Here is a 17645-nt window from a genome sequence, read left to right as displayed (position 1 = left end):
ACCACCACTTCAAGGTGGTGGTAATTTGCGATGTCTTAGAAAAATGCATTTTTTTGCATTTTTGAAAGTGCAATGTGCGCCACATGGGCACCCATGCTTATTTCAGGGGTGCAACAGGGTGTCCTTTTGACACCCTTGCAACCTGGAAATTGCATTCTCAATATGTGATTCTCTAACTGCTAATCACAAATTGAGAATGTCTTCCCATTCATTCCTATGGGCCTCTAGGCCCTTAAGAATGAATGGGGAGGGTTCCCTTAATTGCGAATCGCACTTTGCAATTCGCAATTAAGGAATGTGTAGGATTCGCACATTTTTTGCAAATCCTACATACATCTCGTTTTGTGATTCTCAAATTGCGATTCGCAAAAAATCGCAATTTGAGAATTGCAAATTCAGAGTTTGATACATATGGCCCGGATTATCATTAATGCGAATTTACCAGGAGTTGTAACTCATTCGAGTTTTGTACTTGGAAATGAGGCATAGAATGCAGGATCAACATTTACAGTACTACACTCTGCATCTTATGTGTTTTTTGTGCATGTTTTCCCCTGATGAATTTCGGCAGTGTGACTTGCAAAAATCTGTGAGGGGCAAATTCTTCGGGTGTACGGTAATTAAACAATTCAATGTGATTCAGAGCCCTGCACAAACTGATTTGCAAAAGAATTGGAATTTACTGACACCACTTAGTCTGGTCTGTACGGCCATTAAAAAAGCAGCATTACGAATGTGTTAAGTTTTTTTAAACTACAGGCGAATGCCTAGTATTGTGAATTGTTGGTTGCGCTGAGAATCTAAAGGTCTAGGTGTGGTATAATTGTGAAAATAAACAAATTCCTTTTTGTGTACAAAGTGCATGTTCACAAAACCCTCTCCCTACACACCCACAAATTATGGAAGTGTTTATTACACTTTCCTATCCCCAAAACACACATTGCAAGTGCCACTGACTTGTTTACTGCCTTACCTACAGAGGTAAAGTGGAAAATGAGAGAATCACAAGTGTTAGAAAGTACTCACACGTTTACAATTCTCTGGTCTTCATGCCAATGGCAAGACTAAGGGGTATATTTACAAGCCTCTATCACCACCAGAAGTCACTTTTTTGACGTTGTGGTGGTGATGTGGGCTTCGCCCTGTTTACAAGGCAGTGTTAAGAAACTGACCGTGGCTTATTGCTGTTTTGTAAATAAGGCACCCTTTCATGCTATACTTAGCGTGAAAGGGGTTGAGCAACGGGTGTTCCGCCACAACACCCATTGATGTTGACTCTGCATTGTATTTATAAGAGTGGCATAAATATTGGGTAGCGCCAAAATTAAGACCAGGGAAAAGCTGGTCTTAACAGGGCGCAATACGGAGAAATGCTTTATTTCTCCTCGTATTGGCTGTTTTTATGTGTGCTGCATTGTGCAGCACAGATAAAAAACGCAAAATGCCATGCATGATTGTTTTATGTACAGAAAGGTGACCAAGCCAGTTCTTGTTGTGTTTGCTAGGTCATCACATCCTCTTCGGGATCGGGAGAGCGGAGTGAAAAGAAGTGTCCTCTGCTTTGCGCGCTGAGGTTTATATTTCAGTAAAGGTTTTTATCTCTGGAAATAAATTCCTTATATTTTACTTTGTGGGCTTGGAGTTTCATTCACTACCGAATGGTGATGATTGATGAACCTCAGCAAACTCGTGCTACAGATTAATGTTGAATGGCAAAATCCATTGTGCCTCATGGCCATTAACGGAACAGTTTTTGATGACAACTACACTCAAAGACAACTTACTCATCACCCAACTTTACTGTTTCAGCCATGAGTACATTTTTACTTTTGTGGCTGTTTTACTGTGAATGACTATTGGCAGTGCGTGACGGTCCCATGTTCCATCCTGCATTTAACTTACTGATCTTGTGCAGTACCTCACACCTTCTCCTGAGTCTTGAAATAAGTATCCCCCGCACTTTCTATTGGTTCAACACATCAGATGGGTGCACCCCAGAATTCATTGCATGGTGCTTCATAGTGTTGGAACCAGCATGCTTTTATGAGCGGCCATCTTTGCTTTCTAAATATCACAAGAGTATTCAGCAGTGCTCAATTCGATAAGAGCTCTGTAATCCTCTAGCTGAAAAATCTTCTAAAGTGAACTTATGGGCAAGTTGCATGCTGTTCCATTCATGAAATATGAGTACAAATTGGAGTATCAAGTACTCTCTAACACCGGCACCAAGTGAGCCATGATATAAATTATATTTTTACAATAGAAGACTTGGTGGGAGAATTGCCTCTCATTGAAATACTGCTTCACACTGTTGGTCCTGAAGCTTAAGAGTAATGAACAATTGACAAAAAATAGAGCACCTAAAGGTAGGGATGTATTCACACATGCTCTTGTACATCTTGATGAAAATTTTACACCATCTGTTTGCATTTCAGTTGACAGCTTCAATTTTTTACCAATGGAAACAAATAAGAATCACATGAATGTATTGAAGATTATGTAAATTTGGGAAAATTCATGACGATCTTATCTGAGATCAAATCGTCATTTACACTAATGACACTAATGTATAGGAAATACTATGGGCAACTGGAGATTTAGCCCTGAAAGATGCGATTGCCATTGCACAAAACGCTGAACTGTGTTAAAGCAGCGTTTTTAAACATGGACAGAAAGATAATGTGTGGAAAGTTGTGCCTCCTAAAACGTTACAAGTGACAAAGCCCTTTAAACAAAAATCTAGGTTTAATAAAGATAACACGTCTGAGAACTTAGAACAAGATAACATTCTACAGGTGTTGAAGCAAGGAACATTTTGCTAATTAAAATGTTCTGCATAGAAGCAAAAATATTTGTTTTGTGACACAACTGGACATTTTGCAAAAGTGTGTCAGAGGAAAAAATACAGTCATAAATTTGCAGGTAAAATGGTTAACGATTGATCAGATTCTTCTTCAGATGAAGAGATAAAAATGTGTTGAGTCTTAATTATGATGTTTTGGGATTGAATGCACTTTCGAGAACCAAGCCAGTCTGCTCTATCACTTTGAGTGGAGTCCAAGTTGATATAGTAGCTGAATCTGGTTTTCCCTCCACAATTGTTAATCAGAGAACATGGAATGATAAATTTGGGGATACCTTAGGAGATGATTTAGTGTCTACTGATGTACACCCATGAGTTTCACATGTGAACCAATACCCATGGCCTGGTATCATATAGTCGAGTTTGACTTCAAGGGCACAGAAACAAGGGAAATCGTATGTTGCTGAAAACGGGCCGTCTGTCTTGTGATGGTTAAATCAGAGAAATCTTGGTATCGTAGTAAACCTGAATGGTGACAAACATGTTCTGATTTCAGACAGTCAAGAATTTGTTTTGCAACAAATACAGAATTAATTTTCAAAAGTATTTTCACTAAATAATTGTGAATTGCAAGGTTTTTAATATAAGATTTCGTTGAAGGATATAAACACTCCTGTCATTGTCAAAGTGAGAAATATACCATTTTGTATCAGAAATGAAGTTAGTTAATGGTTGGCTCCTTTGGTAGTGGTGTGACAGGCTAATGGCAAAGTGATGCTTTGCATAGATTTATGTGATTTAACTAGTGTGACTGACAGATTTAAGTGCTTCGCATCACTAGATCTCACTTCTGCTTACAATCAAGTACCTCATCACCCTAAGAGTAAGCATTTGACAGCTTTTTCACACCTTTTATGTGTTTTCTGAATAAATGGTTGGGCAGGCATCAGCCGTAGCTGCGTTTTAATGCTTGATGTATCAACTCCTCATAGATCTAGAAGCTGTTGTGTTTTTTCAAGATGAGATCGTGTGTAAAGATAGAGAAGAACATGATTGCAGAGTGAGGAGTGTATTGAAGGTGTTGAGTGACAAAAGGGTAATTGCAGAGATTAAGAAGTGTTGTGTTGCACTTAATCCCATTACATTTTTGGGACATGAAATGTTAGAAAATTGTATTTCATCCCAGAAGGAATTGGTGGAAGCCATTAAAAAGCTCTTACTCCTATTTACAAAGCTGATGTCCGATCTTTCCTTGGGTTAGCTGAATTTTGCAAAATATTTCTTAAAGATTTGGCAGGAAAATCTGTTGATATTAGACAATTACCTAGGAATTCTAGCAAATTTGATTGGAACGGTATTCATCAAAATTACTTTGATTGCATCAAGAGTGACATTTGTTCTGCCATTCTTTTACAAGGGCTTGACTCCTCTGTCAAAACCATTAATACCACTGATGCTAGTGGTTGTGAGTAGGGCGTAGTTCTGTCACACATTGGAAGAAACTCACAAGAAGGCACAATCTTGTGTGCTTCACATTCGCTTTCTCCCACGGAGGACTAATTCTTTATTATGGAGAGGGAAATGTTAGCATGTGTGTAGGGAATTGACTAATTCTGACAATATATTTGGTGCTCGGAATTCTTAAACCATACAGACCACAAACCACTCACCAATATACTCTCAACAGCTGGAAAGGAGAAAGCAGCACCAAGAATAACCAGATTATCTTTAAATTTGTTAGATTACACTTACACATTACAATAATTACAAGCATCAAGGAATAAAGTTGCAGATTACCAGAGCAGTGCTCCCTTACATGTAGAATATTATGATAATGATCAATCAATGGCAAGACGTGCATGCAGCAGCAGTGGAAGATCCAATCACTGAAGTCATAACCATGGACCATTGGTTAAAATGTTATGAATCAGATCAAAATGTATGTCAAGTGAAATAAAACATATTGAACAGTTTGCCCAACAAGAAACGTATGAGGGCCGACATTAAACATCTCCGGGAATTATCATGGGAAGAAAGTGGATTTCTGTTGTTAGGGATCCGATTAATTCCATCCTAAACTCTAAGGGCCCGATTCACAACGGTAAAATGAGATGAAAGTCTAACTTTATAACTTTCGATATTCACAAAGGGCACTTACTACTCATAAATGCCCTTTGTTAACACCAAAGTTGAACTTTACGACTTTTGGTATTCGCACAGGGCATTTACAAGTAGTAAATGCCCTTTGTGAATAAAGCAAGTCATGAAGTTAGCCTTTTGTCTGACGTTACCCTTCTGAATCGGGCCCAAAGAGTGAAAGTGTTAGAGATTATCCATGAAAGAAACCTAGGTATCATTAAGAATGAGCAGAAAATTAAGATCAATTAAGGTAGCAAGGCATAGACTTAGAGGTTGAAAGATTTGTACATGAGTGTGTTGAGTGCTTAGATGCAGATAAAAGCTTGGTAACATTTAGACTGCCTTTGTCTCCACTAGAAAGTCCTTGTAGTCCTTGGGAAAGCTTTGCATTGACATTTTAGGGACAGTTTGTGATCAACAAGGAGTTGATCAGTATATTCTTGAATTGTTTGATTTATGCTCAAAGTGGCCTGAACTGGATGTGAATGTGAGTGGATTCAAATACTGTTGTGAGTTTCCTGGATGACAATGGTCCACAGTTTGTTAATACAGAGTCACAGGATATTATCCATTCAAGATTCTCAAGGGCAGGGATCTGTTCACCAAAGACAACCAAGCTTGGATGTAATGGGTGGGGCAAGAATGTGTCTCTTGAAATAAAGTTAAAGTAATTATAAGCAAATCACAGGAGCAGTACACACGTTATTATGATAGTAAGCATTGTGTTAAAGAAGTAAAGCATTTGGTTGGTGATTTTGTCAAAGTGAAAGGCCAAAGGAGGACAGAAAAGGTTAGTAGTAATTTTACAGAGCCCTTTAGAGTGATAGCACTTTATAATGATTCGGCCAAACTCATTGATGGCAAGAGTGTGGTTTTGTAGTAAGCTAGCTAAGTGTAATTTGGGAGCTACAACTGAAGACTTAAATTTGAAACTTCAGAGTAACTCAAGAGGGAAACGCATGCATTGGTTAATGAGTGAGGATTCAGAGGGAGAAGTTACATGAGTTTGCTGATTCGTCAGTTGTGGAGCCAAATTCATGCTTGAGTGGTGAAACATACAACAAGAGCTGAATGCATGCCAAAACCACTCAATAGATAGAATGATTATGTTGTGGGGTAACCTATTTCCTCCAGGTGTACTCCCCATTTCTTTTAGTAATGAAATGTGCTATGTTTATCCATTTCCTATAGGCACACTATGTACTCTTTTTTAGTCTTTGCTTATTACTTGTTTGCTGTTATTGCCAGTGTTACCTTTTTTTATATTTAGCCGAGAATTGTTTTAATAGATTTGTATTTAATTATTTGGTATTGTTTAATTGTAGAATCTTTTGAACATGTGTAATGTGTTTTGTATGAGTATTTTTATGTTTTGTTAAGGAGGGTGATGTGTTGTGTTCGCCGGTTCATCACATTCTCCTGTGATGAGACTGTGGTGACATGCTGGAGACTTAGGAGAGAGATGGGAGAGCGTAGTGAAAACAAGTGCCTAATAGACACTCTTCAAAAAGTCTATGCTAAACAGGTTCTGAACAAACTAAATGAGTGGATGGTAGAGAAAGACAACATTTCACCATGCTAGGCCAGCTTTAGAACAAAAACTAGTACAATTGACCAGGTCTTTAGATTATCCTGTATAGCCTGGAAATACATTAAACTAAAGGCAGGACACATATACCGCATTCATAGACCTGAAGGTGGCATTCAACCTGGTACCAAGGGGTCTCTTGTGGGAATCCCTGCACCAACAGGGGGTGCCACGGGAGAACCTTGACTCAGATAGTCAGACCTCACCAAGACAATTTCGCCAAAGTATGATGGGGTCCGGGGGAGAACTTACAGAGGCCATCCCTGTCAAGAGGGGAGTGAGACAGGGCTGTGTCCTCGCCCATACCCTGTTTATACTATATGTCAGTGTTTCCCAAACTGTGGTCCGCGGACCCCCAGGGGTCCGTGACACATTCCCAGGGGGTCCGCAAGCAACAGTTTTAAAAGCACAGAAACGTTTCTTGTATAATTAGAAGCTTTCCAGCAGCAATAAAAGTGTCGAGCTAAAGCCAGTGATTAATGTACCTGCTGGAGCGAGGAGAGTTTTGTTTAGTGGCAGCTTTGACTTAGTAGCACAGAGGGTTAATGTGCCTACTGCACTGAACGTGTAACATGCATTTTAAAAAGCAACATTTTATGTGCATAGGTTTGTGGTGACTGTTTTTGTCACAGATTCTTTTGTTACTGTGCACTTCATAAGTGACAATCGTAATGTAGCAGAGGGACCTATAAACTGTCATCAAAGAGCGGCTTGCAAACTGCATGGTACCAGTTAGTAACTTTTGTTTTTTTCCCAGTTATTCATTATCCTGATGCTGCTAAAAAGATTTATTTGGGTGGAAAAACATTTTTAATGTTAAAGTCAGTGCTAGCCACTGTGTTATGTTCTGAATCCTGAGTTTGTGCTTTTCCAGACCAAGCACTCTTTAAACATTTTATATACACACTGATTTACATGTACGATTCAATGTCTCTATATGTGTGTGATGTAAAGTGCTCTGACATCCTACAATGGTATGAGAGATGCTATAAAACAAATGAAATACATGTGACAGAGGGGCTATTACTTCAATATAAAATACTAAGGGCCAGATGTACGATCCGTTTTTATATGCCTGAACGGTTCGTGAACCCGCTTTCACATGCAAAAACGTATTGGGCCATGTACATTGCCTATTTCGCGAGTCGCAATTTGTTTGCGACTCGCTAAATAGGTTTTGCAACTTGCTATTTGGAAGGGGAATTTTCTTCCAAATAGCGAGTCTTAAATCCATGTACAAATGTTTTGCGGACGCAAAACACTCGCAATTACCACTTACTTCAAGTAGATGGTAATGCATTTGCAAATGGGAAGGGGTCCCCAGGGGACCCCTTCCCATTTGGGTCCCCTTTGCAAATGCATGCAAAATTATTTTTTAAGGGCAGGCAGTGGTCCCAGGGACCTCTGCCTGCCCTTAGAAAATGAAACGAAAGCGTTTTTTTTTTTTTTTTTTTTTAAATGCATGGTAAATGGGCTGCATTTTTTTTTAAACTGCTTCTTTATTTAAAAGCAGTCCCAGACATGGTGGCCTGCAGAGCCCAGCAGGCACCATACCTAGGAGGGCTGGCATTCCCAATAGGCTCGCAAATTGCGAGAGGCTCATTAATATTAATGAACATCGCAATTTGCGACCCCATTGGGAATCCGAAACAGTGTTAAACACACTGTTGTACATTTCATTTAGCAACTTGCAATTTGCCACTCGCAATGTGTCGCCAGTTGCGAGGCGCTAAATGAAATGGTCGTACATCTGGCCCTAAAATCCTTAGGGGCAGATTTACAAGCCCCTTGTGCCTCTTTTACGCCACCGTTGCGTCACTTTCGTGATGCAACGGCGCGCAAAAGATGCGCCATGGTGCAGGGTATTTACAACGTGACGCATCTGGGCGATGCGCCACGTTGTAAAGCCCTGCGCCAGAAGGAGGCGTTCCGGCGCAGGAACGCCTCCTAAAAGTGGCTGTGTGAAATCTACAAGATTTCACTCAGTCACTTTGGGGCCCATGCTGCGTCAATACCCTGCGCCTGCTTGAAGCAGGCGTAAGGATTGACGCAGCATTAACAAGATTCGGCCCCCCAGAGCATTGCTGGAGCTGTCTCGCGTTTGCGACGCAACTCCAGCAATGCGCCACATTTTCGGCACAGATGCGTCATCCATCTGTGCTTTTTTGCCCCATGAGGTTCAGCATTGTAAATGCGGCACATCAATGGTGGCAGAGGCATGGCGCACAATAAGTGGCGCATCCCTGCTGATATGCATGGATGCGTCACTTATTGTAAATCTGCCCCTAAGTACTTTGAGTATTTTTTTCGAATTACTGATTTAATATTTGAAATTTAACTCATGCAAATTGCTTGGGGGTCCCCGGCTTCCAGTGGTGACTCAATGGGGGTCCTCAGGAGTCAAAAGTTTGGGAACCACTGCTATATGTCAATCATTTAGTACAGCACTTACAAAAAGGTACCCATGATTCACCGAAGTTGAGAGGGACCCACGTATGTGCATTAACCTTTGCGCATGACACAATTCTGTTGTCCCAGACTTCAAAGGGCCTACAAAGACTATTAGACAGTGTTAGCCAGATCAAAAGGACTAGAAATAAACCCTAACAAGAACAAATACATGACCATTAGACCACATAAAAGCTTTAAAAAATGAAATAGTGTTAAATCATATACCATTACAGCATGTAAATAATGTTACATACCTTGGCATGACAACTGATTCAAAATGATCTTAAACGACATTTAAAAAAAGCCATAACAGTCTTAATACAAAACACCATGCCAATTGTGAAGAAATTACAAGCCACTGAAATCAAGGCAATCTCCCTGGCGTTGAAGGTTTAAAGATACAGAGCCTAAACAGCAACACTTTTTGCATTTGAGCTATGGGGCGGGGAAAATAAAATAATGCAGATGTTTGTAACTCTTCCCCAAAATACTCCTTTGATTCCCCTGTTTTACAACATTGGCATCAAAAGACTAGAGTATTTAGTTATCCTGAGACCCCTACTATATTCGACTAGGATGTGGGTTACAGAAGAGTTAAAATCATATAGACAAGGGATGAGAGAATTATTGGAACGTGATGGCCAATTTACATTTCCATGGTTTAGTCATTTGAGAAATTGTACTTTTAAGCTGGTTCTACCTCGCTGACTGTAGATTCTAAAACGGAGCTAAAGAGCATTTACTGGAACTTTGTCTTGAATATGGTGACATTAGATTCTACAGCTGGAAGACTTACTATACAGTTTTAACCTTTAAATCAATCCCCAGCTTTGTATTTGTTTGGGATGAAATTCAACCCCAATTAGCAATAACCCTATACATGAAATTACGTTATGAGATTCTCCAGATTAAATATTTTTATAGTTAAGGGGCCATCTGAACAAGTAGGAGGCAAGGAACTCAAATGCACACTATGTAGGTTAGACGCTGAAGAAGATATTGTACATATGCTTTTTTTTTGCCCAGAATATGCTAGTTTCATAAGGAAATTGATAAATATGCTGTGTTTGGGGTTGATGACCAGGAAATATTCGACAAGGGGTGGTGATGGACAGAGTCTCTGAATTAAGCAGAGTACTCTCACCCAGTCAAGAGATCAGGGCTAGATCCAACACCGTTTTTTAGCTCATTGCACCATCCCAGTTTCAGAACCTGGCTGTATGCAAATTAGTCTGTCCCTGGCCCAGTGCATCATGGGAACAGGGCAGACCAGACTACAAAAGCCAATTCTTACACTGGGAAGGAAACAAGCTTCCGGGGACCGGTTTCTGCCATTTCAGGCGTCTTCGGCCCGGCTTGCTTGAATCCTGATGGTGCAATGAGCAAGGGACTCACATCTGAGTATACCCTTCCACGCTTAGGGTGGACAAAATTATTTACAACAAGGGGTGGTGATGGACAGAGTCTCTGAATTAAGCAGAGTACTCTCACCCAGTCAAGAGATCAGGGCTAGATCCAACACCGTTTTTTAGCTCATTGCACCATCCCAGTTTCAGAACCTGGCTGTATGCAAATTAGTCTGTCCCTGGCCCAGTGCATCATGGGAACAGGGCAGACCAGACTACAAAAGCCAATTCTTACACTGGGAAGGAAACAAGCTTGTGTGGTATGTTAAAAAGGAGGAGGCTAAGGGAAGACCCCTGTGGGACTCCTGTGGTCACTGGCTGGGAAGAATAATAGGATGGTGGAAGCCATATCTGCTGAGCCCGTCCTTCCAAGAAGGATCTGAGCCAGCCTCCATCAACACCCGACATCCCGATCTCGGTTAGACGCGAAAGGAGGAGGGAGTGGGGGACCGTGTCAAACGCCGCCGACAGTTCAAGCAAAATTAATGCTGCCTTTCCGCCAGCGTCCAGACACTACCTAATTGCCTCCAAAACCTCCACTAGGGCAGACTCGGTACTGTGGGAGACTCTGAACCCCGATTGGGCTGGGTGCAGCAGGCCCTCTCTGTCAGCAAACCTCGTGAGTTGTCTGTTCACCACCTTCTCACACACCATGGTCAAGCCGGGTAGAAGGGAGATCGGGCGGTAGTTCACTGTGCTAAGTGGGTCGAGTGACTGATTTTTTAAAAGAGGCAGAATCTTGGCCTGCTTCCAGGCCGCTGGAACACAGGCAGCCTGAAGAGAAAAATTGATGATACCCTTCACCTCACGATTAGTGGTCTAAGCAACTGCTGCCAACCTTCTGGCCGGATAGGGGTCCGATGGAGAGCCAGACTTCAGGCCCATAAGAATCTTAAGGGACTCAGAAAGGTTCACAGGCTTAAAGGCATGCAGAGAGAGGTCGGGATCAGCGGGTGGTGACACCACAACTGCCCCAATCCCCTTGTCGCAGGAGGAGAAGGCCACCTGAAAAGAAAGGATTTTATCCCGGAAGAAATTGGAGAGGCTCTTGCACCAAGTGTCTGTGAATGGAGACTCCCTAGATAGAGCGGCAGGGGACGTAAAACTCTGTACAATAGAAAAATAAATGTTGGCGTTGTTTTTAGCAGAATTGCATTTTGACCTGAGTTATCGCCCCATAGTAGATTTTTTGTTTAAGACAGCTTCTGCTTTGCTGCAGGGCAATATTTGCTGCGACGCCAAGCACGCTCGAGGATCTTGCATTCATGTTTGTTTGCTTTGAGGTCGAGAGTAAACCAGGGTTTAGATGGAGAATCCCTAGACAGCCTTTGACATGGTGACAAGGCAAGCGAATCCACTGTATTGGAGATCCAGTTAGTAATTCAACAAGCCTGCCCTCGAGATCCCCCAAGAAGGTGGGCCTGGAAACTTCCAAGGCCTGGCTGAGCACAAGAGGGTTAATTTTGCCAAAGGCTGGTTTGCCTACGAACGCGCGGATGGCTCGCCACTGATAACTACCCAAGAAAAATAGGTTAAAAAGTGGTCGGACAATAAGACCGGATGTGGATCCTCCAACCAAATGGGAACATTGGTGCAAATAGGGTCTAATATATGGCCTGCCTGGTGGGTGGGAAGATTAACCCACTGAGACAGTTAAGCCAGGTGCAGGGTGTCCAGACAGTCAAGCAATCCTTGTTATCTGCCGGATCAAAGTGAATATAGAGGTCTCCTAACACCATGCAATGGGAGAATTGCAAGGCTCGAGAAATAACAGCATCACCCCACGCTTCCAAAAAAGGGCCCACCGGACCAGGGGGCCTGTAAATCAGGGAGCCTCCCAGAGTGAAGTGAACTGAGAAGCGAATACTAAAATCAAGGGCCTCACAGTCACCCCAGGAAGTAACATCGCCCTTGCGACGGTCCCACTTATTCTTATAAATGATGGCTACTCTGCCTCCCCTCCCCTCTGGGAGATCGGTCCTGGAGAACTGGGGAAATGTATTCAGCACTTTATATCCATATATCTGTACTTAATTCGTCCTAGTTTTAAGTATATTAACCTATTATGGAGTTGTACTGTGATTTTATCTTGATGTTGTTGTTATGTACTTTTAACCGAAATAAAGTTGGATGATGATGATGAAACACTCTAAAAAAACCTTTTAAAGTGCCATGCGCAGCTGAGATTTTTATCTCTGGACATAAACTCGTTATATTATAGTTTGTTGTCTTCAAATTAATTCGCTATAATCCTTAACGAATCATAGACTGCTCTGCTTCAAAATTCTCAGACGTTAATTGTATAAATCTAAACACGGTTCTTGAGCAAAAAAGGGAAAATCTTGCTGCTGCAAAAAAAAATGCATTTATTATCCCTATACCTGGTAATTAACATGACCTTCAATGAAAAACTATGAGATTTGTCAATATTAGGCAGCATTTATTAGTCAGTAAGGATGTGTACCAGGAGTAAAAATGGGAAATTGACTGTGGAGGACAGCGTTATTTTTCTTTAATTATATACTGAATCTCTAAGAAGCATCTTTAGTGACATTTTAGTTTAGCAGTGAACTTTTTAAGTTCTCTGCCACGCCATAAAATAAAGGGATTTCTAGATCACAAATCCGGCTCCCGTTCTCGCACAAATCTACATGATGTAGTGGGATATTATTTGAAAAAGTGAACTGCTCGAATGAAGAATGGCACTAGGTAGGCCTTATAATATAACAGCTTTAGTTATAATGCTGTCAAAGGAGATTTTCTGCTAACCTGAAATAAAATCCATATTTTGGTCAATCTTATCCCTCTCCATTTCTTGGGCATTTCAATGCTTTTAATACAGCAACAAATAAGCAGAGTATTGTCATTCTTGGGCCACTGATGTGCTAAGGGAACTGTGTGGACCATTCTCTGCCATGCGCAAGAATCCTAATTAACAATATATTAAGCAATTATTGACTTACCTATAACTGAGGCAAACAGCTCTGGTGTAGAACTTCCAGCCGCCATGAAGGTGGCACCTGCCACATCCTCACTCAGATGCAGTTTCTGTAAAACAGATGTTGGTCACTTGTGTTTGGATAGTACACATATATGAGCACTCAAAGGCAATATGAGAAACTTGAACACTGGACAGTGTTGGTGGAGGTCATAGAAACACTACACAGAGTACGTACAATGTAGGAAAACTTTAACTGTTGCTCACATTCAGTGTTTACTGTGGGTGTTGCAACTAGTAAACTCCGACATATGGCCGAACGGAGTTAAGTAAATAAATAAAACGAATTACATTGCGCGTGCTGCATCGCAATTTGGCGTTGCAGCAAGCACAATGTAATTCATTATATATATATATATATTTTTACTTAACTCCTTTCGGCCATATGCGGTAGTTTACTACACCCCACCCTACCCCTCCCCCGCCCCACCCCACTGCCCCGCAGCACTCCCTCAAGGAGCCGCTACTGCCTAAAAGTACAAGCCATACCATACCATCAACTATTACAGGTGACATAAAGAAGAAGAGTGTGTAATATATTAGGTAGTGTTACAGGTGTGGAAGTGCAGAACATTTGGCTTATTATAAGAAATGTCCTGCAACCAATCAAAAAATTTCCCCCTGAGGTATAATGGGGCATAATGCTAGAGTGTGTAAGAGGAAAAGTATAGTGAAGTGGAATTCATTCAAGAAGAAAATAACTCAGAATCAGACCACCAGGGGGAAGATTCTGAATGCTAATAGTGTATTTTGCATTGAGTATGATGTACTCAATGTTGAACAGACTGTTAGGAAAGAACCTTTTGTGAGAATTGATAATTGACGTAGTAGTAGCAAATGTTGTGGCAGATTCCGAATCACCATTTACTTAAATCAACAAAAATGTATGGATTGAATGGTTTGGAAACGTTCCAGGTTGCATACTAGAAAAACCTAATGTTAAAGCCAAAACATATGCAGGTGAAAACATTAACTTAATAGGAGTCAGAAGTTCGGAATTCATATTTAAGGGAAGGAAAGCTACATGTAAATGAGAAGTTTTGGTAAAAGGTCCATCTGTGCTGGGGTGATACAATCAAGGAGAATTAGAGATAATTCTGGATCCCAATAATCAGTTTTAGCAGTTCAGATGGAAAAGGATATTGACAAAACAGTTTTAACGAAATTTCTGAGTGTCTTTTCGGGAAGTAAGGGGCTGCTGAAAGATTTCAGTCAAAAATTTGAATTGATATCATCAGCTGCACCATTTATACAAAAAGTGAGACATATTCCTTTCTCCATTAGAGAGGAGGTTGAAAGACTTGGACAAGAACGGTATTATAGAACAACTCAAGTCTGCTGGAAGGGTTTCCCTGTTGGTAGTTGTCAGAAGGTCTGCAATGGAAAGGTCAGATTATGTGCTGACCTTAGAGAATTAAACAAAAATATCCTTGTAGATCAATATCCTTTAACTAGGATCAATGAAATGTTGGCGAATCCCAGGGATGTACCTTTGTGTACAACTTTGGATTTAAGGTCCGCTGATCACAAGGTGCAATTACATCCAGAATGCAGGAAACTGTCAACTTTTATCACATCAATTGGTTGTTTTCAATATTTGAGTGTTCCCTTTGGTTTGGCATTAGCAGCTGCCATGTTCCAGAGACTCATGAGCAATAGGTTCAAGGGAATAGATAAAGTTATGTTTTTACAGGACGGCATTCTTATTGTGGGTGAATCTAGAGAGGAACATGGCAGTAAGTTGAGATAAGCCTTGAAAATTTTAGAACAAAAGGGACTGACAGTTGAATTTGCAAAAGTGCATATTTGCCAAAGAAGTAACATATATGGATCATAACATCAGTGGAAAAGGAATTAAATCTAAGCAATTGTTAGTCAATGCGATCTGTAATGCTCCACTGCCATCAAGCAAGAATGATGTCAGAGCATTCTGAGGTTTAGTGGAATTTTATCAAAATGTGTACATAATGTTGCTGAAAAAACATATGGCATCAGGAATTTGCGCAAAATAGTGTCAAATTCATATGGACTGCGCAATGCCAAACGGAGTTTATTTATCTTAAAAATGATATTTGCAATTTACTATTTTTGAGAAGCTTCGATCCCAAGTACAATATTTGTATTACTACTGACACAAGCAAAAAAGGTTTGGGAGCTGTGCTTTCTCAATTTGATGAACACGAGAATGAATGGACAGCTGCATTTGCCTCACGGCTCTTTCCCCTGCAGAAGAAGGATATGTTGTTATTGAAGGAGAGACTTTGGCTTGCGTACTTTCAACAGTATGAATGGGGTTATAATGCTGCGCTAAAAACTGATAACAAACTTTTGGGAAAGGTTATAACTGACACAGATTTGCAAAGGACTTAATCACGATTAGCACACATGTCGATTGAATTGCTGAATTTTAACTATTAAGTACAGTATACACCTGATATTAACAATAGAATAGCAGACCTTTTGAGTTGTATGCCATAATATGCCAGCTGATAATAATTGCGAATCATTTTTATTTGATGGTTGTGTAGCAGATGTTTTTTATGAAGGAATGGTAGGCATTGATATGGATGAATCGAAGAAGCAAATAAACGTGGAAACATTTGCGCAACAAGTTCTCAAGCATGTTAATGAATGATGGCCAAAGAAAAGGAAGATAAAGAAATATTTGCATGTGTTTTAGAAAGTATGGAATGAATTAAGTGAAGAGAATGGTGTATCATTTAGGTGTAGCAGATGAGTACCAACATGTGGGTTGCATAAAGGAATCCTGGGAATATATCATGAAGTACACTGAGGCATTTCAAAAACAAAGCAAAGAATTAAATATATTTATTGGTGGCTGGGTTTGGGTAGTGTTATATAAAGATTGGTCAAGGAATGCACGGAATGCAACAGTTCGGATAAGGCACTAAGGAAATTTCGCCCGCCATTGTTACCCATATCAAGCCCCAATATGCCGTGGGAGAAGTTAGGGGTAGATATTATGGGTCCAATAGAGAACGACCGGGAAGGAAAAAAACATTATTGTAGTCATGGGTCATTTTTCAAAATGCCCATAAATTGACATTGTCAGGAAAGCAGACACAGAGCTAAAACCATTTTTTAACGGGATCTTCTTAAAGGAAGGTTTACCTAAATGTTTAACTTCAGTCAATAATACATAATTTTTGTCAGATACGTTTGAGGTTTTTTTGGGAGAAATTATATCTCACACAAGACCACATTGGTCTATAATCTGAATTAGGAGACCAAAGTTTAAAAAATGTTATGGGCTTCAGAATTACTCCCAACCTGTCTACTGGTAAAAACACCTTTGTTCTGATGAGAGGACTAGAACATAGCTTGGATGTCGACTGACAAGTTGGCTGAATGGTGTCCTGAAAATGTAAAAAGAAAGTTGATGTTGGCTAAACAAGCTTACAAGGTTTATCATGACAAACAACATGATGTGAAACTGGTCCCGGTAACTGGGTGAAAGTGAAGAAGGAGAAGGTGGTACAAAAAAGGGGAATGTAAATTTTAGGAATCCTTAAGAGTGGGCAAATTGTTCAGTAACTCTGCCTGATGGGAAAGTTTGGCATCTGAGCCGATTGGCTAAATATAAGTATACAGTCAAGGAAAGTGATAAAAGTTAAGAGAGTAAGATCAACAAATTTAATTATGATTGTACTAGTGATGTTCAGGACTTTAAGAATTTGATGGAAAGGAATGATAGTTCAATTGCTTATGGACAGAGAGTAGAAAATCAGGAAAATGAAGGTGACAATGCTAATTCACAACAAGATAATGCCACACTGAGTAATCAATATGGAAGGTGTAGAAGAACAATTTACAAACCAAAAAACGAAGAGGATTTTATGTGTGCATAATTGTACTCATGTTTTAATGTATAAGGGAAATGTGTAGACTGGATGCTTAACGTTATTATGTTCACTGCAATTTATTTATATTGGTATATATTTATGTTCTTTGTTTTGCTAAAGAGGTGAAAATGTGTAGTCATGAGGTAATTCTGAAGAGTAAGTAATTGAGTAAGCAATAGAATATATAAACATAGGCAATGGAATATGGAATGTAGCGGGGTTATAGGGTTCGCGATGTTGGGAAATTAAAGTGGACTACACAGCGAGCCAGCAGCTTCTGTAATCATCGCTGTATGAATTGCATGCTGGGGTTGGATAAAGGAGTCTTGAGCGAATTACAGCCTCTACAGACTGATTCCAGGTGGTGTGTTCAAGGTGGTTGGAGCCTGTTTTGTCC

The 17645-nt window shown here is 40.3% G+C and overlaps 1 protein-coding gene across 1 annotated transcript in view; it reads right to left on the bottom strand.

Moving 5' to 3' along the window:
• The window catches only part of SLC24A4 (solute carrier family 24 member 4), a 578300-nt gene that overhangs the window by 182628 nt on the left and 378027 nt on the right, over positions 1-17645 (bottom strand). The window contains exon 5 of the mRNA XM_078662057.1: positions 13351-13435. Within this exon, the coding sequence (XP_078518183.1) occupies positions 13351-13435 (85 nt within the window). The remainder of the gene's footprint in view (positions 1-13350; positions 13436-17645) is intronic.

The sequence above is a fragment of the Lissotriton helveticus genome, chromosome 9 (genome assembly GCF_964261635.1).
Source record: "Lissotriton helveticus chromosome 9, aLisHel1.1, whole genome shotgun sequence".
Lineage (NCBI taxonomy): Eukaryota > Metazoa > Chordata > Amphibia > Caudata > Salamandridae > Lissotriton > Lissotriton helveticus.
This window is presented reverse-complemented; position numbering and strand designations above follow the sequence as displayed.